At 53.6% G+C, this 24,300-nt stretch overlaps 1 protein-coding gene across 12 annotated transcripts in view; it reads right to left on the bottom strand.

Moving 5' to 3' along the window:
* RNF213 (ring finger protein 213) overlaps window positions 1-16,258 on the bottom strand; it is a 133,555-nt gene extending 117,297 nt beyond the window's left edge. For 8 of the 12 annotated variants that reach the window (XR_012426302.1, XR_012426303.1, XM_045375695.3 and 5 more), the window contains exons 1-2: window positions 13,206-13,356; window positions 8,653-8,816 (exon numbers count right to left, since the gene is read on the bottom strand). Coding sequence is in view for 10 of the 12 variants with exons in the window: in XM_045375695.3 (XP_045231630.2) it covers window positions 8,653-8,816; window positions 13,206-13,302 (261 nt within the window). In the remaining 2 variants the exon portion in view is untranslated. Of the gene's footprint in view, window positions 1-8,652; window positions 8,817-13,205; window positions 13,357-15,586 lie in introns of those variants that run through there. The other 4 variants (XM_045375697.3, XM_074020803.1, XM_045375696.3 and 1 more) reach the window with 2 other exon arrangements.
* Between the last annotated feature and the right edge of the window lie 8,042 nt (window positions 16,259-24,300).

Raw genomic sequence — 24,300 nt, 5'->3', positions numbered from 1 at the left:
TTTGGAGACTGAGTCTCGCTCTGTTGACAGACTAGAGTGCAGTGGTGCGATCTCGGCTCACTGCAACCTCCACCTCCCAGGTTCAAGTGATTCTCCTGCCTCAGCCTCCTGAGTAGCTGGGACTACAGGCATGTGTCCCCATGCCCACCTAAATTTTTTTTGTATTTTTAGTAGAGACGGGGTTTCACCATGTTGGCCAGGATGTTCTCGATCTCCTGACCTCATGATCCACCCACCTCAGCCTCCCAAAGGGCTGGGATGACAGGCGTGAGCCACCGCGCCCAGCCTAGGATAATTTTATGTGTAACTTTTGGATCAACTGCCTTGCTGTTTCCTTAGTGGCTGCAGCATCTGACATTCCCACCCACACTGTACACTTCCAACTTCTCCACATCCTCATCAACACTTCTTACTTTCCTTCCTTCCTTCTTTCTCTTTTTGATGCAGGATCTCACAGTCACCCTGTGAGCCACTGCATCCGGCCTCTTTTTTTGTTCCCTTGTTCATGTTGGTTTTCTCTTGTTCAAGATTCCCTAGTAAATGTCTTCATTCTTATCACACCTTCAGTGTCAACTCTACATTTTACAAATTCAAGCAGATTCCACTAATAAAAAAATTTTAAAACGTTTAAAAAAATAAATAAATAAATAATAGGCCAGGCACGGTGGCTCACACCTCTAATCCCAGCATTTTGGGAGGCTGAGGCGGGCAGATCACCTGAAGTCAAGGGTTCAAGACCAGCCTGACCAAGATGGAGAAACCCTGTTCTACTAAAAATACAGTATCAGCCGGGCGTGGTGGTGCACACCTGTAATCCCAGCTACTTGGGAGGCTGATGCAGGAGAATCGCTTGAACCCGGGAGGTGGAGGCAGCTGTGAGCCGAGATCACGCCATTGCACTACAGCCTGGGCAACAGGAGCGAAACTCTTCTCAAAAATAAATAAATAAATAAATAAATAAATAAAACAAAAAATAAAAGTAAAAATAAATAAATAATAAATTCTCTGTTCCTTTAGCTTGTTGCCAATTAGTGGTTTGATAGCAATTTCCTTAAACACCCACAGCCAAAACATGGGGAAAAAAAAACAAAACTGGCCAGGCGCAGTGGCTCACACCTGTAATCCCAGTGCTTTGGGAGGCCGAGGCAGGTGGATCACAAGGTCAGGAGATCGAGACCCTCCTGGCTAACACGGTGAAATCCCGTCTCTACTAAAAATACAAAAAATTAGCAGGGCGTGGTGGCTCACACCTGTAGTCCCAGCTACTCGGGAGGCTGAGGTAGAAGAATCGGTTGAACCTGGGAGGCAGAGCTTGCAGTGAGCTGAGATTGCACCACTGCACTCCAGCCTGGGCGACAGAGCGAGACTCCGTCTCAAAAAACAAACAAACAAACAAAAAAAAAACTCTCTCAGTCTTTGTAGACTGGCCCTGAGTTGGGGCACCCCTCCCACACTTAGCCTTCCTTCTGGCCTGCCCCGAGGTCTTCTCAGGTCTTTTTTGAGCAGGTGTCCTGCTTGAGCATTTGTGTGGCTTTCTAGATTCCTCATTATTCATAGGAACTTCTCAAAATTTTATTCCCCCAAGTAACTCAATTCTTAGCTTTTCCTGTCTTTAGACGGGTTTATTGTTTGCCCCAGATGGCAAACGATTTATTCATTTGTCTTCAATGTTTTCAAGGAACACCGTCCACATTGCCACTTCTCCACTCTGACGGAGTTCCAAATTAGGTATAAAAAAGGAGTTACCCAAATTTTCTGCATCCCATGTGGTCCAGGCTTGGGGGTGGCCTTGGCCACTCTGGAAGGGATTACTCTCCAAGGGAATGACACAAGCACACACACACCGCACTCACACACACCCCACTCACACCCCAACACACATACCCCACTCTCCCCACTCACACACACCCCAACACACACACACCCCACTCACACACACCCCAACACACACACACCGCACTCACACACACCCCAACACACACACCCCCAACACACACACACACACCGCACTCACACACACCCCAACACACACACACACCGCACTCACACACACCCCAACACACACCCCCCCAACACACACCGCACTCACACACACCCCAACACACACACACACACCGCACTCACACACACCCCAACACACACCCCCCCTACACACACACACACACCGCACTCACACACACCCCAACACACACACACACCGCACTCACACACACCCCAACACATACCCCCCAACACACACACACACACCGCACTCACACACCCCCCCAACACACACACACACACCGCACTCACACACACCCCAACACACACCCCCCCAACACACACACACACCGCACTCACACACACCCCAACACACACCCCCCAACACACACACACACACCACACTCACACACACCCCAACACACACACACACCGAACTCACACACAACCCCAACACACACCCCCCCAACACACACACACACCGCACTCACACACACCCCAACACACACCCCCCCCAACACACACACGCACACCGCACTCACACACACCCCAACACACACCCCCCAACACACACACACAGGGCACTCACACACACCCCAACACACACACACACCGCACTCACACACACTCCAACACACACCCCCCCAACACACACACACCCCGCACTCACACACACCCCAACACACACACCCCAACACACACACACCGCACTCACACACACCCCAACACACACCCCCCCAACACACACACACACCGCACTCACACACACCCCAACACACACCCCCCAACACACACACACACACCGCACTCACACACACCCCAACACACACCCCCCCAACACACACACACACACAGCACTCACACACACCCCAACACACACACACACCGCACTCACACACACCCCAACACACACCCCCCCAACACACACACACCGCACTCACACACACCCCAACACACACCCCCCCAACACACACACACACCGCACTCACACACACCCCAACACACACCCCCCCAACACACACACACACCGCACTCACACACACCCCAACACACACCCCCCCAACACACACACATACCGCACTCACAGACACCCGAACACACACCCCCCAACACACACACACACCGCACTCACACACACCCCAACACACACCCCCCAACACACACACACACCGCACTCACACACACCCCAACACACACACCGCACTCACACACACCCCAACACACACACACCCCACTCACACCCCAACACACATATCCCACTCTCCCCACTCACACACACCCCAACACATACATATCCCACTCACACACACCCCAACACACACACACCCCACTCACACCCCAACACACATACCCCACTCTCCCCACTCACACACACCCCAACACACACACACACCCCACCCACACACCCCAACACATACATATCCCACTCACCCCACTCACACACACCCCAACACACACACACCCCACTCACACCCCAACACACATACCCCACTCTCCCCTCTCACACACACCCCAACACACACACACCCCACTCACACACACCCCAACACATACATATCCCACTCACCCCACTCACACACACCCCAACACACACACACCCCACTCACACCCCAACACACATACCCCACTCTCCCCACTCACACACACCCCAACACACACACCCCACTCACACACACCCCAACACATACATATCCCACTCACCCCACTCACACACACCCCAACATGTACACACACACCCCACTCACACACACCCCAACACACACACACCCCACTCACACACACCCCAACACATACATATCCCACTCACCCCACTCACACACACCCCAACATGTACACACATGCCACTCACCTCGCTCACACTCCCAACACACACATCCCCAACACACACACCCTCCACTCACACACCCCCAACTCACATACCCTAACACACACACAACCCCAACACACACACCCCACTCACACACCCCAACACACATACCCCAACACACACACACCGCACTCACACACACCCCAACACACACACCCCACTCACACACCCCAACACACATACCCCAACACACATACCCCAACACACACACACCGCACTCACACACACCCCAACACACACACCCCACTCACACACCCCACTCACACACCAACACACACACACCCCACTCACACACACCCCAACACGCACACATACCACTCACCTCGCTCACACACTCCCAACACACACATCCCCAACACACACACACCCCACACACCCCAACACACATATCCCAACATACACACACCCCACAACACACACACAGCCCACTCACACACCCCAACACACAATCCCACTCACCTCACTCACACACTCCCAACACACACACACACCCCACCCACACACCCAACTCACATACCCCAGCACACACATCCAACACACACACATATCCCACTCACCCCACTCATACACACCCCAGCATGAACACACATCCCACTTACCCCACTCACACACCCCCAACTCACATACCCAAACACACACACACCACAACACACACACCCCCCTCACACACACAAACATACACACCCCACTCACACCACTCACACACCCCAACACACACACACCACTCACACACCCCCAACACATACACACCCCCAATACACATACCACTTACACACCCCCAACACATACACACCCCCAATACACATACCACTAACACACCCCCAACACACACACCCCACTCACACACACACCAACATACACACACCCCACTCACACCACTCACACATCCCAACACACACACACCCCACTCACATCACTCACCCCCAACACACACACACCACTCACACACCCCCAACACATACACACCACTCACACACCCCCAACACATACACACCCCCAGTACACATACCACTTACACACCCCCAACACACACACACCACTCACACACACACCAACATACACACACCCCACTCACACCACTCACACATCCCAACACACACACACCCCACTCACATCACTCACCCCCAACACACACACACCACTCACACACCCCCAACACATACACACCACTCACACACCCCCAACACATACACACCCCCAGTACACATACCACTTACACACCCCCAACACACACACCCCACTCACACACACACCAACATACACACACCCCACTCACACCACTCACACATCCCAACACACACACACCCCACTCACATCACTCACCCCCAACACACACACACCACTCACACACCCCCAACACATACACACCACTCACACACCCCCAACACATACACACCCCCAGTACACATACCACTTACACACCCCCAACACACACACCCCACTCACACACACACCAACATACACACACCCCACTCACACCACTCACACATCCCAACACACACACACCCCACTCACATCACTCACCCCCAACACACACACACCACTCACACACCCCCAACACATACACACCACTCACACACCCCCAACACATACACACCCCCAGTACACATACCACTTACACACCCCCAACACACGTGTGAGCAATAAAGCTTTTTAATCACCTGGGTGCAGGTGGGCTGAGTCCGAAAACAGAGTCAGCGAAGGGAGATAGGCATCGGGCTGTTTTATAAGATTTGGGTGGGTGGTGGAAAATTACATTCAAAGGGGGTTGTTGTTCTCTGATGGGCAGGGTTGGGGGTCACAAGGTGCTCAGTGAGGGAGCTTTTGAGCCAGGAGAAGGAATTTCACAAGGTAATGTCATCACTTAAGGCAGGGACTGGCCATTTTCACTTCTTTTGTGATTCTTCACTTGCTTCAGGCCATCTGGATGTGTTTGTGCAGGTCACGGGGATAGGATGGCTTAGCTTGGGCTCAGAGGCCTGACAACACACACACCCCACTCACACACCCCTAACATACACATACCCCATTCACACTACTCACACACCCCCAACACACATACACCCCACTCACCCCACACACACCCCCAACACACACACACCCCACTCACCCCACTCACACACCCCTAACATACACATACCCCATTCACACTACTCACACACCCCCAACACACACACACCCCACTCACCCCACTCACACACCCCCAACACACACACACCCCTCACCCCACTCACACACCCCCAACATACACATACCCCACTCACACTACTCACACACCCCCAACACACACACACCCCACTCACCCCACTCACACACCCCCAACACACACACACCCCACTCACCCCACTCACACACCCCCAACACACACACACCCCACTCACCCCACTCACACACCCCCAACACACACACACCCCACTCACCCCACTCACACACCCCCAACACACACACACCCCACTCACCCCACTCACACACCCCCAACACACACACACCCCCCTCACCCCACTCACACACCCCCAACACACACACACCCCCCTCACCCCACTCACACACCCCCAACACACACACACCCCACTCACCCCACTCACACACCCCCAACACACACATACCCCACTCACACTACTCACACACCCCCAACACACACACACCCCACTCACCCCACTCACACACCCCCAACACACACACATTCCACTCACCCCACTCACACACCCCCAACACACACACACCCCACTCACCCCACTCACACACCCCCAACATACACATACCCCACTCACACTACTCACACACCCCCAACACACACACACCCCATTCACCCCACTCACACACCAATACACACACATTCCACTCACACTGCTCACACACCCCCAACACACACACACCTAACACACACACCCCTCACCCCACTCACACACCCCCAACATACACATACCCCACTCACACTACTCACACACCCCCAACACACACACACCCCACTCACCCCACTCACACACCCCCAACACACACACACCCCACTCACCCCACTCACACACCCCCAACACACACACACACCCCACTCACCCCACTCACACACCCCCAACACACACACACCCCTCACCCCACTCACCCCCAACACACACACACCCCACTCACCCCACTCACACACCCCCAACACACACATACCCCACTCACACTACTCACACACCCCCAACACACACACACCCCACTCACCCCACTCACACACCCCCAACACACACACATTCCACTCACCCCACTCACACACCCCCAACACACACACACCCCACTCACCCCACTCACACACCCCCAACATACACATACCCCACTCACACTACTCACACACCCCCAACACACACACACCCCACTCACCCCACTCACACACCAATACACACACATTCCACTCACACTGCTCACACACCCCCAACACACACACACCTAACACACACACCCCTCACACACCCTCAACACACACCTCTCACGAACCCCAACACACACATTCCACTCACACCGCTCACACACCCCCAACACACACCCCCAACACACACACACACACCTCTCACACACCCCCAACACACACGTCCCATTCACCCCACTCACACCCCCCCAACACACACCCCACAGACCACAGCACTGCAGCTGCATCACTCCCCACCACAGCCCAATCATGGAGTGCCACCTACAAGGAACAACAGACAGAAAGCCAACCCCAGCGCCGACACAGAAAAACAGCTTAGCTTCCCCTTCTCAGTGCCCAGCAAGAAACCTGGGAGCTGACACTGCCCTCTGGGTCTTCCCAGGCTGTGCTAGAGCCCAGGAGAATGGTTCTCTTCCAGCCATTCTCCTTGAACATATCCAGGACGCTCCCCTCGAAAGCCTCCCCTAGCAGCTCCAACTGGGGATCTCACCAAGGACGCATTCTCTTGGTGTCTAACACACCTAAGGGGCTGTTGGAGGCCATAGGGAGCCGAAAGATGGCTCAGCCACACCCTTCCAAGAAGGGCAACCTGCCAGCCAGCACATTTCCAGAGCACCCGTCCCACACCCAAAGCTTCAAAGTCCCTCTGGGCATGCATCCTCAATGCAGAGGCCTACAGAAGCACAAGACACACACCCAGCAATGCTCAGGTCCCTGCCCTGAAGCTGCAAGGCACCTCTGAGCTTGCACCCTCAATGCAAAGAGACCCACAGAAGCTTGGGACACAGATACACACAGCAGAAGCTCAGGCCCCACCCCCCAGTCACAGCTTCTGGGAGACACATGTGTATTGGGTCTGGTAGAAAGAGAAAGAAGGTGCAGGCCGGGGGCAGTGGCTCATGCCTGTAATCCCAGCACTTTGGGAGGCCGAGGTGGGTGGATCACCTGAGGTCAGGAGTTTGAGACCAGCCTGACCAACATGGTGAAACCCCATCTCTACTAAGTACAAAAAATTAGCCGGGCGAGGTGGTGCGCGCCTGTAGTCCCAGCTACTTGGGAGGCTGAGGCAGAAGAATCGCTTGAACCCGGGAGGTGGAGGCTGCAGTGAGCTGAGATTGCACCACTGAACTCCAGCCTGGGCGACAAGAGTGAAACTCTGTCTCAAAAAAAAAGAAAAAAGAAAAGAAAAGAAAAAGAAGGTGGAGGCCCCAAGGGGTCTGGAACCCACAGACTCCAGCCAGAGACAAATCAGGTGCAGAAGGGGCGGCTCTGCTGCTGCCCTGTGGGCAGGTTCAGTGGGCTGGGCTGTGGTGGCATTTTCGGGGGCCAGCTGGGCAGCTGTGCAGTGAGATGATCCTGGGCAGAGTGAGCAGCGGGGAGCCAGGGGCGGGGCACTCACTTCTTGGATGGTCCAGGAGCCATCGGAACCGGGCTCATCAGGGTTTTCTTGCCAACTGTCTGAGCCCGGGGACAAGCACGGGCCCCCTTCCTCCTCCAGCTCCTGCCCACACTCCATTTCGCCCTCCGGGGCTGACGCCATTGTGGAGTTATTGTTCTCAGAATCTGTAACGGCAGACGAAGGAAGGGTCAAACCTCAGAGAGAAGCAAGTGAATGTTAGGAAGGAAAAACTGGCATCCTTCCCGCTAGTGCAGAGAGATTCACCCCGCTCTCCCTCCGAGGTCCCGCACTGGCCTGCTGACGTGAGCAGGGTAGGAGTTCTGCTCCAGGTGGGGAGGAGGGAACCAGGGACCCCAGTCTCAGCACAAGGGGTGAATCAGACAGAAAGACCACAGTGTCCTAGCATCCAACCCCTCCCTCCCAATGTCCAGAGCAGTGGATTGACCTGACTCTGTACTAGGATGTCAGCACACCTCGGGCACCTCTGAAACACAGCCTGTTACGCTTTCCTCCCCTACTGTAGACATTCCTCCTGTCTTCCCCAGGGTGGGCACTCTCCCAGCGGTGGCCCAGGGGTCTCCCACTGCTTCCCTTGTCCTGGCACTAAGGCGTCTGCCTGCCCAGCTGCTCTGCCTCCAGATTCTCACCCATGCAGAGCTGCCACGCAGACAGCGTGGAGCACCCACTCCGCCGGCCCCGCACTCACTCTAGCCTTCGCTGTGGTGTAGACGTGCCTTGTCCGTCCCCACCAAAACTCATGTTGACATCTGATCCCCAGTGTGCCAGTGCTGGGAGGCAGGGCCGGGGGAGGTCTGCGGGTCATGAGGGCGAATCCCTCATGAATGGCTTGATGCCGTTTGCAGTCATGGGTTCTCACTCTCTCGAGAGACTGGTTTACTCCCCTCGGGAATGGATTAGCACCCGCCAGAGTGGGTTGTTACGAAGCCAAGATGCCCCATCAGGCTTCATCGGCATCCCCATCGGCCTATTCTGCCATGTTGTGACACGGCACAAAAGCCCTCACCAGAAGCCAGGGCCAGGCCCTGAACTTCTCAGTCTGCAGAACTGTGAGCTAAATAAACCTCTTTTTCCTTTTTCTTTTTTAATTTAATTTAATTTTATTTTTTTGAGACAGAGTCTTGCTCTGTCACCCAGGCTGGAGTGCAGTGGTACAATCTCAGCTCACTGCAACCTCTGCCTCCTGGGTTCAAGTGATTCTCCTGCCTCAGCCTCCCGAGTAGCTGGGACTACAGGTACACACCACCACACCTAGCTAAGTTTTGTATTTTTAGTAGACATGAGTTTTCACCATATTGGCCAGGATGGTCTCTCTCTCTTTTTTTTTTTTTTTTTTTTTTTTGAGATGGAGTCTCACTCTTGTCACCCAGGCTGGAGTGCAGTGGTGTGATCTCGGCTCACCGCAACTTCTGTCTCCTGGGTTCAAGCAATTCTTGTGCCTCAGCCTCCCAAGAAGCTGGGATTACGGGCATGAGACACCACACCCAGATAATTTTTGCATTTTTAGTAGAGACAGGGTTTCACCACGTTGGCCAGGCTGGTCTCAAACTCCTAACCTCAGGTGATCCACCCACCTCAGCCTCCCAAAGTGCTGGAGGCACTTTTAACTTCTTTCAAAAACTTTTTCTTTGCATTTACAACTTGGCTAACCATTTGGTGCAAGAGGCCTAGCTATCAGCCTATCTCAGCTTTCAACATGCCTTCCTCAAGAAGTTTAATCATGTCTAACTCTTGATTTAAAGTGAGAGGCATGAGGCCAGGTGTGGTGTGGGTGGCTCACACCTGTAATCCCAGCACTTTGAGAGGCCAAGGTGGGCGGATCACTTGAGGTCAGGAGTTTGAGACCAACCTGGCCAACATGGTGAAACGCCGTCTCTACTAAAAATATAAAAAATAGCTGAAGGTGGTGCTTCACGCCTGTAATCCCAGCTACTTGGGAGGCTGAGGCAGGAACATCGCTTGAACCTGGGAGATGGAGGTTGCAGTGAGCTGAAATGGCACCACTGCCTCCAGCCTGGGTGACAGAGCAAGACTCTGTCTCAAAACAATGGAATAGAATTTTAAAAAATAAAGTGAGAGGCGTGAGACTCTTCTTTTCACTTGTGCACTTAGAGGCCACTGTAAGGCTGTTTCTTTTCTTTTCTTTTGAGACAGGATCTCACTCTGTCACCCAGGCTGGAATGTAGTGGGACAATCGTGGCTTACTGCAGCCTCGACTTCCCAGGCTCAAGTGATCCTCCTGCTCCGGCTAATTCTTGTTTTTTGTTTTTTTTTTGAGATGGGGCTTCACCATGTTGCCTAGGCTGGTCTCAAACTCCTGGTCTCAAGCAATCTACTCACCTCGGCCTCCCAAAGTGCTGGGATTACAGGTGTGAGCCACGATGCCTAGCAAGGTGGGCCACCTTTTGATCTACCTTTTGATCCATGTTTCAGCAACCAAACAAAGACTCAGAGCCCTTCCTAACTCTACCAGCTGCAACATGAAATGCACAATCTCTGCTAGTGGCCCCACGCTAACAAACTCAACCTGATCCAACTTTATATCATTTGGAACTCAATGTCTCCAGCCTGGCCAGGGGCTTCCCATGTCCCCATCCCAACTTCAAGGATCCCATCCTTTGCCACCCAATGTCCTCACTTTTTTTTTTCTTTTTATACAGAGATAGAGTCTTTCTACGTTGCCCAGGCTGGTCTCAAACTCCTAGGCTCAAGTGATCCTTCCACCTCCACCTGTAAAAATGCTGCGGTTATAGTTGTGAACTACGGCATCTGGCTTAAGTGCCCCCGCTTTAACAGTAGACACCCTGCATGGCTGAGAGCTCAGCTTTCGTTGTAACTCAGCTAATCGCATGAGAGCTGGTGCTCGATTTTCTACAATTTCAACCCTACAGGAGAGAAGATTCTGACCCAGGGCACGCTAACAAACTCTCAGATCATTTATGCAGAGCTGCAGCCCAGACATCGAATCCCTGAGTTCATCCTTTTCACCACTTTCTCAGCGATGCTGGGGGCAACCAGCCAGCATCATTGCATTTCTTGGTTTTCGATAAATGTTCAAAAGCATCATGTAGAGAGTCACCAAATTCCTGACCTCTTACGAGTGGTGAGTTAGGAGTCTCAAGTGCATTTGCTTTGCATGCCTCTAGAAACAGTCATGCTGCGTACTACCAGTTCTCGCAGCACTATTATTAATAGAAGTAGAGCCCTTAGGCCGCGCGGTGGCTCACACCTGTAATCCCAGCACTTTGCAAGGCCAAGGCAGGTGGATCACGTGAGGTCAAGAGTTCAAGACCAGCCTGGCCAACATGGTGAAACCCTGTCTCTACTAAAAATACAAAAATTAGCCAGGCGTGGTGGTGGGCGCCTGTAGTTCCAGCTACTTGGGAGGCTGAGGCAGAAGAATCACTAGAACCTGGGAGGCAGAGGTTGCAGTGAGCCAAGATCATGCCACTGCACTCCAGCCAGAGCAACAAGAGCAAAAAAACTCCCTCTAAAAACAAAAAAAGAACGCGGAAGGACTGGGGTTCACACCCTGACCCCTAAACTTGAAGGACAACATCGGAGAGACCCCGTGGCAAACAGCTGGGCAAAGACTGAAAGAGGGGAAGGGTGGTGCAACGGTCTTGTGGTGGAAGCACACCTAGTGTATCCAGGAAGGGCCAGGAGGTGGTAGGCTCTGGGGGCAGGAGAGGGAGCCAAGAGGAATGGGGTGGGCAGCCGTCTATGTAGGACCTTATGGCCACCATCAGGGCTCCTGCTGCTCCTGAGTTACAGTGGTGGTGGAGGCGGATCTTGGAAGGGGTCTGTGGTTTGACTATCTGCTGTGCTGAGCGTAAGCAGGAAGGCAGCGTGGAGGCGGGGAGACCAGCAGGGCCCTCTGCATGTGGGGCATGGAGGAAGGAGAGGGCCCAAGGGTGGTGGGTCCCACAGGTGGAATATGGAGGTGCCCTCATCATTGGAGGTAGGGCTGGGCTTTGGACACAGACAGGCTGAATGTCTGGGGCTGCCAGTTATAGGGTTGGTATTTAAAGCCTTAGAGGAGGGGAACCAGTCTGAGGTCCCAGAAGCCAACAAAATTGAGGATGGACTCAAGACGGTCAGCAGGCAAGGCCCGCCTGACACTGCCCTGCTCCTGCCTCTCCACTGGCCTCCCGAGTCAGGGAGGTGCCTGGGCAGGTCCTGGGGCCCCCTCACGGCCCTTCAAAAACGAACCCAGGCAGAGCTCTCAACCCCTGCAAAGCCTCGAACTCTGCTTCCCTGCAGCATCCTCTGAAACCCTCTACCAAGCCTTCAGCTCAGCCCGACACTTCTCATTCCCGGGGGAGGAAGAACCGGGAGCTCTCCAGGAAATGAAACTGAAACTTTTCAAAAGCACCAGGAACCCCTAGCAAAGACACCGACAAAACTTCTTGAGAGTTCTGTAGCCACAGAGGATCTCGGCCCCACCTGGGCTGCCTGCTGCCCAGGGTTTTCATTTCCTGGAATCTCCGGGGGTCCCCACTGCCCCAGCCTCCGCCAGCACCCCGGGACCTCACCTGCTATGGGGGCTGCAGGAGGCAGCCTCTCTCCGCACTGGCTGCAGAACCTGGGGGCTTCCTCCTTGGAGACATGATGGCACGAGGGACACTCCATGCGTCCTGCTGGGACGACTCAACACCCGCGCTGGTGCCCTGCAGATCCAGAAGCAAGAGCAGGAGTCGCTGGCAGCCCGCTATATACCAGCCTCCTGTCACGTGACCACAGCTTCGGTTTCATTTTCCGGGAAAGTGAAATCACAGCAGCCCAGCTGGTCCCCTGGTTAATCGAAACCCAACAGCAGCAGAGGCCAAGCCCAGCCCCTCCCCGCTCTCTGCTGCCCTCTTGGCTCTCAAGCTTTTGCAGTCTCTGCCCCGGTCCCTCACTCAGTCAGCCCAGAACCATTCCTGCTGCTGAGGACATGGGTTGGGCCGGGTGGGGACAGGGGATGCTCCAGACAGGCTGGGCAGCCACGTGCTGTTCAGCAGGGTACCACGGCCTGCCCTGAGTAAGGTGCTCAGCCTCCTGATGCTTCACCCTCCTCATCCTCCAAAGAAGACTAGAGCACCTGCCCCACAAGTGATGGGGCCTGAGCAGGAAGCCCAGAGCTACTGGGCTGGCAGTCAGATTCCTAGGAATGGGGGGAGGCTGCCGTCCACAAAGCTCCCCACTCTGCACTGACCACCTGCCCTTAGAACAGCCTCTGTGGTGGGTGGCATCAAACCAAGGTGATGGTCACAGCGAGTCCAGACCAAGACTCAGGCCAGCATCCCCGGCCTCCAGGGTCACTTCTTGCATCCAGGGTGAGAGTGGAGATGGCATTTGGGCTCTTGGCCACCTAATAGTGCAGGACCTGACTCTCTCCCTCCCCAGTAAGAGGCCCCAGGGCACACTGGCCCACCCACCCCCTTCTTCTGATGGCTTCGAACCAAAGAACTCCACTGGGGCAGTGGCCGGAGCGGCAGCTGAGTGGTGCCTTCAGCAGCAGGAGGACACTCAGGCCCCCTCCTTGCCCTGGCCCTGCCCTCTCCTCCCACTGAGTCTCCATCACAGGGTGGGCTGATTCAGGCCGGGCCTGAACGCGGGACAGAAGCACTGGGTGTTGGTTCCCTGGCTTCACCTGTGTGGGAGACTAATCTATGCCACTCCAAAACAGACTCTGTGGTCAATTTTGAGATGGCTATTCAGAGAAACCGCAGAGTCAGGAGCAGTTCTGGGAAGCTGGCCTTTTGTAAAAGGCTATAAAGGAAATCCACATCACGAAAGAGCACACTGGAGCAGAAGCTCTCTCTGAGGCCCCATTATCTGCCTAGAGGGATCTCGGAGCGGTCCCAGGGACACACTAGAGGAGTGCCTGCGGCCTCACCAGTTCCTCTGAGAGCAGCTCCCAGATCACTTGAGTGATTATCTGCACACGACAGCCCTGTACACCTCCCCTCTCCAGCCCCAAGCTCCCGTCCCAATGCCATAAATAAAACATCAATCATCTGTCGTCTGCAGTCTTCTCTTTGATGAGGTTCCCAATAAGTGTATGGGACAATTTGCATCTCTTCTTCAGGTCTGCTGCCCTTTTATTCCAGAGACTAAAATTCTCTCTCCTTCAGAGTAGAAGGAAAGTTTAAAACTCCCCTTCCCCTGCCACATACAAGCCCTGGCCCCCACCGAACCTCCTCCCCTCCACACTCCACCTGAAGCAACCACCACTGGGCACTCCCTCCCTCAAACACCTTCGATGACTCCCCACCGCCCAGGCCTCTTTCTTTCCACCCGAAGTGTTTCCTTCTCCAATGCTACACTGGGGAACCATAGACCAGAAAACTCGAAAAATCCTCCATAAAGCATCTTCTTCTTCTTTTTTTTTTTATTTTTACAGTTTCACTGGTCACCCAGGCTGGAGTGCAGTGGGCAATCTCAAATCACTGCAACCTCTGCCTCTGGGTTCTAGCGATTCTCCTGCCTCAGTCTCCCAAGTAGGTGGAATTACAGCCATGCGCCACCACACCTGGCTAATTTTTTGTGTTTTTAGTAGAGAAGGGGTTTCAGGTTGGCCAGGCTGGTCTGGAACTCCTGACCTCAGGTGATCCGCCCGCCTTGGCTTCCCAAAGTTTTGGTATTACAAGCATGAGCCACCGCGCCGGCCCCCTAAAGCATCTAATTGTTCCGTCTGCCCTAGGGGCCGAAAGACACAAGAGAGCGCCCCAGGCACCCAACACTGCTGCATTCAATACGCTTCCTGTCTTTTCTCTGCCATTTTTCCCCAAGCACAGACACTGCCTCCCAAATCAAAGCCCATCCCCCCAACCACAACCAAAGTCAACAAGGTGGGGGCAGGGAGAGGTCACCACCATGTTTGCACAGCTCCTTCCCCTCCCGGCCTAGACTCCCCCAGGACCCGGCCCACCGGCTTGCAGGCAGCCATCCGGGAGGGCTGCCCACTCCGGCCTTGAACCCCGCGCTCGGGCGACTTCGCCAAGTCGGGAGGACGCTGCGCGGTGCGGTCCGGAAGGGGCGATGCCTCCCTCGTAAAAGTTAGGAATCTGTTTTTGCAACTTCACTTTTCCGTTGTTGCAATTCGTGCAGGCGCAGGATTCCCGGGCGGAGCTGCAGGCCCCGGTCCGGCTGTCCCCGTCCACTACCCGCCCGTGCCCCGGCCACTTCCTGGGGGCAGCACCGCCGGGGCGCAAAGGCTCCTCCGCGCCCCGGGATGGGCGGGTCGGAAGCGCTCTGCGCTCCGGGGATGTCGCCGGGGTCCCATGGGTGCCTGCTGCCCCCACCCCGGCCCCTCCCGCAGCCGGGAAACAGGGTCGGTGGGCGCCGCGGGCGGGGCTGGACCGGGCACCCCGGCGGCGAAACCGAAACTTGGAGCCGGCAGGAAGAGGCGGCCGGGAGGGGCATCCGGACGCAGGCGCCGCTCCCCGGGACCGGGTCAACCCGCCCACCCGCGGGGCCCACTGCACCCTAGCCCGCTCCCCGCCCCGGGAGACTCTCCGCGTCCGCTCGCACCTGCGGCCCCCGAGCTCGCCGCCTGCCCCGCGCTGTCGCCCCTCGGGTCACGGGGCCCTGGGCCCGCCCTGCCCGCCGCCGCTGGACCCGCGCAGGCGTGTGCGGAATTCCCCGCCGGTGGCGCCTCCCAGTGACTCCGCGCCCCCAGCCCCCGGGAGGCGCCTCGGGCCGCTGCGCGCCGGGGACAGGCGCGGGAGGGGCCTAGGTTCCCGCCAGGCGTGGGGCGCATGCGGGTCTCCCGGAAGCCCAGACCCCGGGCGGGCCTGAGCAGTGGAGTGGGGCCGGACAGGTGCGCCCCCTGCCCCGGCGCCCAGCACCTCGGACAGTGTCCGCGGCCCGGCAGAGCGGGCGATCGGCCTGGAAGCCGCCCAGAGGGCGCCTGGCGGGTGCAGTGGAGGTCGTCAGCGCGCTGCGTGGGGGCCTTTGCGTATTAAGGGACCTCCGCGGCCCCGCGCAGAGCGCGCTCTGTCACTGATGACGGAGGGGCCACACCGGCCGGCGCCATCCCCCGTGCCTCAGTTTCCTCATTTGTGAGGCTCACGGTGTAACCAGGGACCTCCGTTTTAAAATCGCCCACTTTCTTTTTCTTCCTTCCCCTCTCACCCCTTCATCCCGTCCCTCTCTGGACACTGCGCCTCTCTGCGCATTCCAGAGGGGATCCTCATCCTGAAACAATTTCCGGCGCGGAGCCCCAGCTGAATCCTCCTGCTTAGGGGGGTCGCCAACAATTAGTCCAACATCCTCGCCAGCCACCCCTCCTAACCGACAACTGCCCACGACAGCCATGGGAACAAGACACACAGACCCTGCCCCTACCCCACTCCCCACGGCGCCCATGGCAAGTTTCCCTAGAAGAACCCGATGGCAGCCTGGGCAACATAGAGAGACTCCATCTCTACAAAAAATCATTTAAAAAAATTAGCTGGCCGTGGTGGTGCACCTGTAGAGGCTGAGGCAAGAGGATCGTTTGAGCTCCAGGCTGCAGTGAGCCGTGATCATACCACTGCACTCCAGCCTGGACGACAAAGTGAGATCTTGCCTCAAAAATGAACAAACACAAAAACCTGAGGGTAAATTTTTAATTTTAAGATCTTTGTGTTTTGGAGATAGAGTCTCACTCTATACTCCAGGCTGGAGTGCAGTGTGCGATCTTGGCTCACTGCAACCTCCACCTCCCAGTTCAAGCATTCTCATGCCTCAGCCTCCAGTAGCTGGGATTACAAGCACCCGCCACCACACCTGGCTCATTTTTGTAATTTTAGTAGAGAGACGGGGTTTCTCCATGTTGGCCAGGCTGGTCTCAGACTCCTGACCTCAGGTGATCCACCTGCCTTGGCCTCCCAAAGTGCTGGAATTACAGGCATGAGCCACCGCACCCAGCCAAGGTGACACTTTAGAACGCTAGTTGGGCATCTTCTCACTTTACTGGGTCTCCGATTAAAACCTGCTTTTTCCTCCCACCAATCCTGACTGCACCACTGCACTCCAGCCTGAGCGAAAGAATGAGACTTTGTCTCTAAACAGTTAATTTCAACTGTTTCTTTTGGCTTTTTCAATATGACTAGTCAAAATGTTTAAATGACTTGCATGGCTCACATTGGTGGCTTGCATGATTTTTCTGTGGGACAGTGCTGTCTCCGTGATCGCAGTCTGCCTCTACCAGCTGCTGCAGCAAGTACACGTAAGCCCTTGGAGCTTTGCCTCTTGCCCATGTAACAGTGCTGGGCTGGAATGCTGCTCAGCAGAGTGCCCTCCTCCGCTCTGCCATTTTCACCCCATGGCTTTGGAGGGCACCCAAAAAATCATCTCCATCCTAGGCAGCAGAAGGCGGGAAGGAGGCTGGAGGGGGAGGTTGTTATTGGCTGGGTTTAGAAATGGCACACACGTGGCTGGGCGCGGTGGCTCAAGCCTGTAATCCCAGCACTTTGGGAGGCCGAGACGGGCGGATCATGAGGTCAGGAGATCGAGACCATCCTGGCTAATACGGTGAAACCCCGTCTCTACTAAAAAATACAAAAAACTAGCCGGGCGAAGTGGCGGGTGCCTGTAGTCCCAGCTACTCGGGAGGCTGAGGCAGGAGAATGGCGTGAACCCAGGAGGAGGAGCTTGCAGTGAGCTGAGATCCGGCCACTGCACTCCAGCCTGGGTGACAGAGCAAGACTCCATCTCAAAAAAAAAAAAAAAAAAAAAAAAAAGAAATGGCACACACGCTTCTCACACTTCATGTGCTGTGTATGCTTGCCAGGCTGTTGAGACATAGGACCCCAGACCAGAGGGGTTAAACATGTGGATGAAAAGAGTCAAACTCTGTAAAATATTTGAAGAGATTTATTCTGAGCCAAGTATGAGTAGCCATGGTTTCACTCACGTCCGTGTGAAGAGACCATCAAACAGACTTTGTGTGAGCAATAAAGCTTTTTTTTTTTTTTTTTTTTTTTTTTTGAGGCAGAGTTTCACTCTTGTTGCCGAGGCTGGAGTGCAATGGCACGATCTCGGCTCACCACAACCTCCGCCTCCCAGGCTCAAGCAATTCTCCTGCCTCAGCCTCCCTAGTAGCTGGGATTATAGGCACGCGCCACCACGCCCAGCTAATTTTGTATTTTTAGTAGAGACGGGGTTTCTCCATGTTGGTCAGGCTGGTCTCGAACTCCCGACCTCAGGTGATCCACCCGCCTCGGCCTCCCAAAGTGCTGGGATTACAGGTGTGAGCCACTGCGCCTAGCCTGCAATAAAGCTTTTTAATCACCTGGGTGCAGCCGGGAGGAGTCCAAAAAGACAGTCAGTGAAGGGAGATGGGGTGGGGCCGTTTTATAGGATATGGGTAGGTGGCTGAAAATTACGGTCAAAGGAGGTGTTCTCTGACGGGCAGGGGTGGGGTCACAAGGTGCTCAGTGAGCCAGGATGAGCCAGGAGAAGGAATTTCACAGGGTAATGTCATCAGTTAAGGCAGGAACAGGCCATTTTCACTTCTTTGGTGATTCTTCAGTTACTTCAGGCCATCTGGATGTATACGTGAAGGTCACAGGGGATAAGATGGCTTAGCTTGGGCTCGGAGGCCTGACCCATAGCCTGTGGCACAGCCCTCAGGCAGTCCTGACAACATGTGCCCAAGGTGGTTAGGTGCAGCTTGGTTTGTACATTTTAGGGAAGCATGAGACATCAATCAAATGCATTTGAGAAATACACTGATTTGGTCCAGAAAGGCAGGAAAATTTGAAGCGGTGGGGGCAGGAGACTTCCGGGCTGTAGGTAAATTTAAACATTTTCTAGTTTACAATTGGTTGAGTTTGTCTAAAGACCCGGGATTAATAGCAAGGAAATGTTCAGGTTAAGATAAAACACTGTGGAGACCAAAGTTTTTTTGAAGTCTCATAGTGCCTGCCTTTACAGACAAATAGATGACAAATGTAATGTTTCCTATTCAAACCTTTAAAAGGTGCGAGAGTCTCAGTTAATCTCTGCAGGATTTGGAGGGCCTGGATGAAAAAGATCTAGCTTTATTCACAGAGATTCTTTACAGATGCAAATTTTCCCCCACAAAGGACAGCTTTGCAGGGCCATTTCAAAATATGGCAAAGAAACATGTTTCCAGGTAAAACATTTTGATTTTCTTCTTTGTCACGTAATGTTATGCCAGAGTCAGATTGGAAAGTAAGTCCCGAGGCTGCCTCCTTTGGAGAGGCCAGTCAGAAACTCGAAAGAATGCTCCCGTTTGTCTCTCACTTATCTACGACCTGGAAGACTTTCCAAAGTTGTTCGGCCTTTCCAGTGTGCATCTTACATAGATTGAGGTCTCATGTCTCCCTAAAATGTATAAAACCAAGCTGTGCCCTGACCACCTTGGACACATGTCGTCAGGACCTCCTGGGGCTGTGTCACAGGCAGGTGTCCTCAACCTTGGCCAAATAAACTTTCTAAATTAACTGAGACTTGTCTCAGGTATTTGGGGTTCACACGAAATATAGGATTAAATGAAATCCATCTGAGAATGTTTGGTTTGTAAGGCATGATTCCCTGATGCCTTAGATAGGAATTTGGGCAAGATAAAAAAAATCAGAAATTAGTCTTCAAACAGCAGAAATGTACCATCTCACAGCTCTGGCGGCCAGAAGCCCAAGATCAGGGTGTTGGCAGCACTGGGTCCTGCTGAGGCTATAAGGGAGTATCCGTTTCAGGCCTCACTCCTGGCTCCTGGTGATCACTGGTGCGGGCTGAATTAAAAGTCCTGAACCTCTTTGACAGAGACTAACAGACCCTCTTCTGGCTATAAAACAACAACAATTTTTTTTTTCTTTTTTTTTTTTTTTCAGATGGAGTCTCGCTCTGTCACCCAGGCTGGAGTGCAGAGGCGCGATATCGGCTCACTGCAAGCTCCACCTTCAGGGTTCACGCCATTATCCTACCTCAGCCTCCCGAGTAGCTGGGACTACAGGCACCCGCCACCACGCCCGGCTAATTTTTTTCTATTTTTTACTAGAGACAGGGTTTCACCGTGTTAGCCAGGATGGTCTCAATCTCCTGACCTCGTGATCCGCCCGCCTCAGCCTCCCAAAGTGCTGGGATTACAGGCATGAGCCACCGCGCCCAGCCAACAACAAAATTTTTAAGTCCCAGCCACAGCAGGACAGAGGCTGGCCCTGTCCCACCTGCTTCCCAGCCCCAGCCCTCTTATTAATCATCACCAGTGTCAGGCCTCTGAGCCCAAGCCTGCACGTATTCATCCAGATGGCCTGAAGCAAATGAAGAATCACAAAAGAAGTGAAAATGGCCAGTTCCTGCCTTAACTGATGACATTACCTTGTGAAATTCCTTCTCCTGGCTCATCCTGGCTCAAAAGCTCCCCCACTGAGTACCTTGTGACCCCCAACCCTGCCAGCCAGAGAGCAACCCCTTTTGACTATAATTTTCCACTACCTATCCAAATCCTATAAAACAGCCCCACCCCTGTCTCCCTTCGCTGACTCTCTTTTTGGACTCAGCCCGCCTGCACCCAGGTGAAATAAATAGCCTTGTTGCTCACACAAAGCCTGTTTGGTGGTCTCTTCACACGGACACGCAGGAAAACTAGGTCCTATGAAAGACTGAGGATGCCTCCACTAACGGTACCCACCCGGCACCTGGTCTCGTTTCTGTGGTTCTGACTGGCCTCCTGAGGATGTGCACGTCGGGGACTTGTACCCTACATGTCACCTTTTTATGTATAGGGCCTGATTATAATGCATTTAAATGTGAAGTCTTTTTCCCAAAGTGAACATGGGTCATATGTTGCTGTATTTTCCACACATGTAAGCCTAATTCCCATGCATATGCGACTCCTTCATGACTACTCATAGCCCCTCCTGTAACCTACTGAGCACCTATACTTGGCCAACCCTTTCAGAGTAAATTCCTGTCTTACTCGTCCCTTCCTCAAAGTGCCAGCCATGCTTCCCAGGCTACAAGAAGAGCCTCCGGCCGGGCGCGGTGGCTCACGCCTGTAATCCCAGCACTTTGAGAGGCCGAGGGGGGCGGATCACGAGGTCAGGAGATCCAGACCATCCTGGCTAATATGGTGAAACCCCGTCTTTACTAAAAAAAAAAAAAAAAAATACAAAAAATTAGCCAGGCATGGTGGCGGGCACCTGTAGTCCCAGCTACTGGGGAGGCTGAGGCAGAAGAATGGCGTGAACCCAGAAGGTGGAGCTTGCAGTGAGCCAAGATTGTGCCACTACACTCCAGCCTGGGCAACAGAGCAAGACTCCATCTCAAAAAAAAAAAGAACCTCTGGCCGGGCTCAGTGGCTCACGCCTGTAATCCCAGCACTTTGGGAGGCCAAAGCAGACGGATCACAAGCGGATCACAAGGTCAGGAGTTCAAGACCAGCCTGGCCAACATGGTGAAACCCCGTCTCTACTAAAAATACAAAAAAATTAGCTGGGCATGGCGGTGTGTGCCTGTAATCCGAGCTACTCGGGAGGCTGAGGCAGAATTGCTTGAACCAGGACCCAGGAGGTAGAGCTTGCAGTGAAGCGAGATCATGCCACTGCATTCCAGTCTGGGCTACAGAGGGAGACTCCGTCTCAAAAAAATAAATAAATAAACCTCCTTGCAGGCTGCAACCCTTTATGAGAAACAAGTTCTCCTTTATCAATGTTTGCACCTCGACGTTCTTCAGCTGACAGTTGCTAGAGTTCCTTGGCTTGACCCTGTGTCATGAGATCTCTGCCTTCACGTTCACAGCACATGCTCCACGTATATCGATGAACAAATTTCCCTTTATAAAAACACCACTTCCAGCCTGGGCAACATGGCAAAACCCTGTCTCTATACAAAATTTAAAAATTTGGCTGGGCGCAGTGGCCCATCCCCGTAATCTCAACACTTTGGGAGGCTGAGGCGGGCAGATCACTTGCGATCAGGAGTTCGAGACCAGCCTGGTCAACATGGTGAAACTCCATGTCTACTAAAAATACAAAAATTAGCTGGGCATGATGGTGCACGCCTGCAATCCCAGCTACTCTGGAGGCTGAGGCAGGAGAATTGCTTGAGCCCGGGAGGCAGAGGTTGCAGTGAGCCAAGATCACACTACTACACTCCTGCCTGGGGCACAGAGTGACATTCTGTCTCAAAAATAAATACATACATAAATAATAAAAATAAAAATTTGCCCTGCATGGTGGCTCATGCCTGTGGTCCCAGCTACTTGAGAGGCTGAGGCAGGAGGATCACTTGAGCCAGAGAGCCGACTGCAGTGGTCAAGCCACTGCAATCCAGCCTGGACAAGAGTGAGACCCTGTCTCAAAACCAAAAACAAGAAGTCACCGCTTATATGGGATTAGGCCCACCCTACTCCAGTATGGCCTCATTTTAACTTGAACTAATTACATCTGCAACAACTCTATTTTCTTTTTTCTCTTTCTTTTTGAGATGGGGTCTTACTCTATTGCCCAGGCTGGAGTGCAGTGACACACTCATGGCTCACTGCAGCCTCGACCCCCCCAGGCTCAAGTGATTCTCCTGCCTCAGCGTCCAGAGTACCTGGGACTACAGGCCTCCCAAGTGCAGAGAACTCTTTTTTAAACTTGTACACAACATACAATTGTTTGGTCTTTGTGTTCACTCAAATAGCATCTTAAGATGGGTATCATTCTGCAACTTGGTTTTTTCCACCCCAAATTCAGTGTTACAACTTAAAGCTTCATCTCATTTCGCTTTTTTTTTTTTTTTTGAGACAGTCTCACTCTGTCACAGAGGTCAGCTAATTTTTGTATTTTTAGTAGACAGGGTTTTGCCATGTTGGCCAGGCTGGTCTTGAACTCCTGACCTTAAGTGACCCCCCACCTCGGCCTCCCAAAGTGCTGGGATTACAGGTGTGAGCCGCCACACCCGGCCTTCACCTCATTTCTTTTAATTGCTGTGCAATATTCCATGGTATCCTACAGTCAAGACGTTACTGAATTCAGAGACACCCAGTTTTCTTCCCACTTCTTCTTGCTTCCTGGAAGGCTGACTCAAGCATGTTTGAGTAGATTCTGAGAAGCATGAGTGCTGAGTCATAGGTGGTGTGCAGATTTATGAAACTGATAGTGCCTAGTGCCCGCCAGAGTTTGTTTACCTTCACCCATCCCTGTGAATGAACCATGTCTAGGTTCAAGCATGGATGCCCTTGGTATGTGGGTGCAAGCCAAACGTGGACTGTTGCCCCTTCCAGCCCTGGCAGGGAGGCCCAGCGAGCACAGCTTTGGGACAGGTTCACTTTATGTAGAAAGAGAAGCTGCCTGAAGTCACAAATGACATAGATTGGAGGGCAGGGGTGAACAGTTCTCTTGTGGATGAGAGAGGGCCAGGCATGGTGGCTCACACCTTAATTCCAGCACTTTAGGTTGAAGCCAGAGTATCGCTTGAGCCCAGGAGTTTGAGACCAGCCTGGGAAACAAAGTGAGACCCCGTCTCTATAAAAAAAATTAATAAATTAGCCTGGCGCGGTGGCATGTGTCTGTGGTCCCAGCCACACCAGAGGTTGAGGCAAGAGGATTGCTTGAGCCCAGGAGCTGAAGACCAGCCTGGGGAACACAGTGAGAAGAAAGGGAGGGAGGGAGGAAGAAAGGGAGAAAGGGAAGAAAAAAAGGAAAG

This window comes from Macaca fascicularis, chromosome 16 (genome assembly GCF_037993035.2).
Source record: "Macaca fascicularis isolate 582-1 chromosome 16, T2T-MFA8v1.1".
Classification (NCBI taxonomy): domain Eukaryota; kingdom Metazoa; phylum Chordata; class Mammalia; order Primates; family Cercopithecidae; genus Macaca; species Macaca fascicularis.
This window is presented reverse-complemented; position numbering and strand designations above follow the sequence as displayed.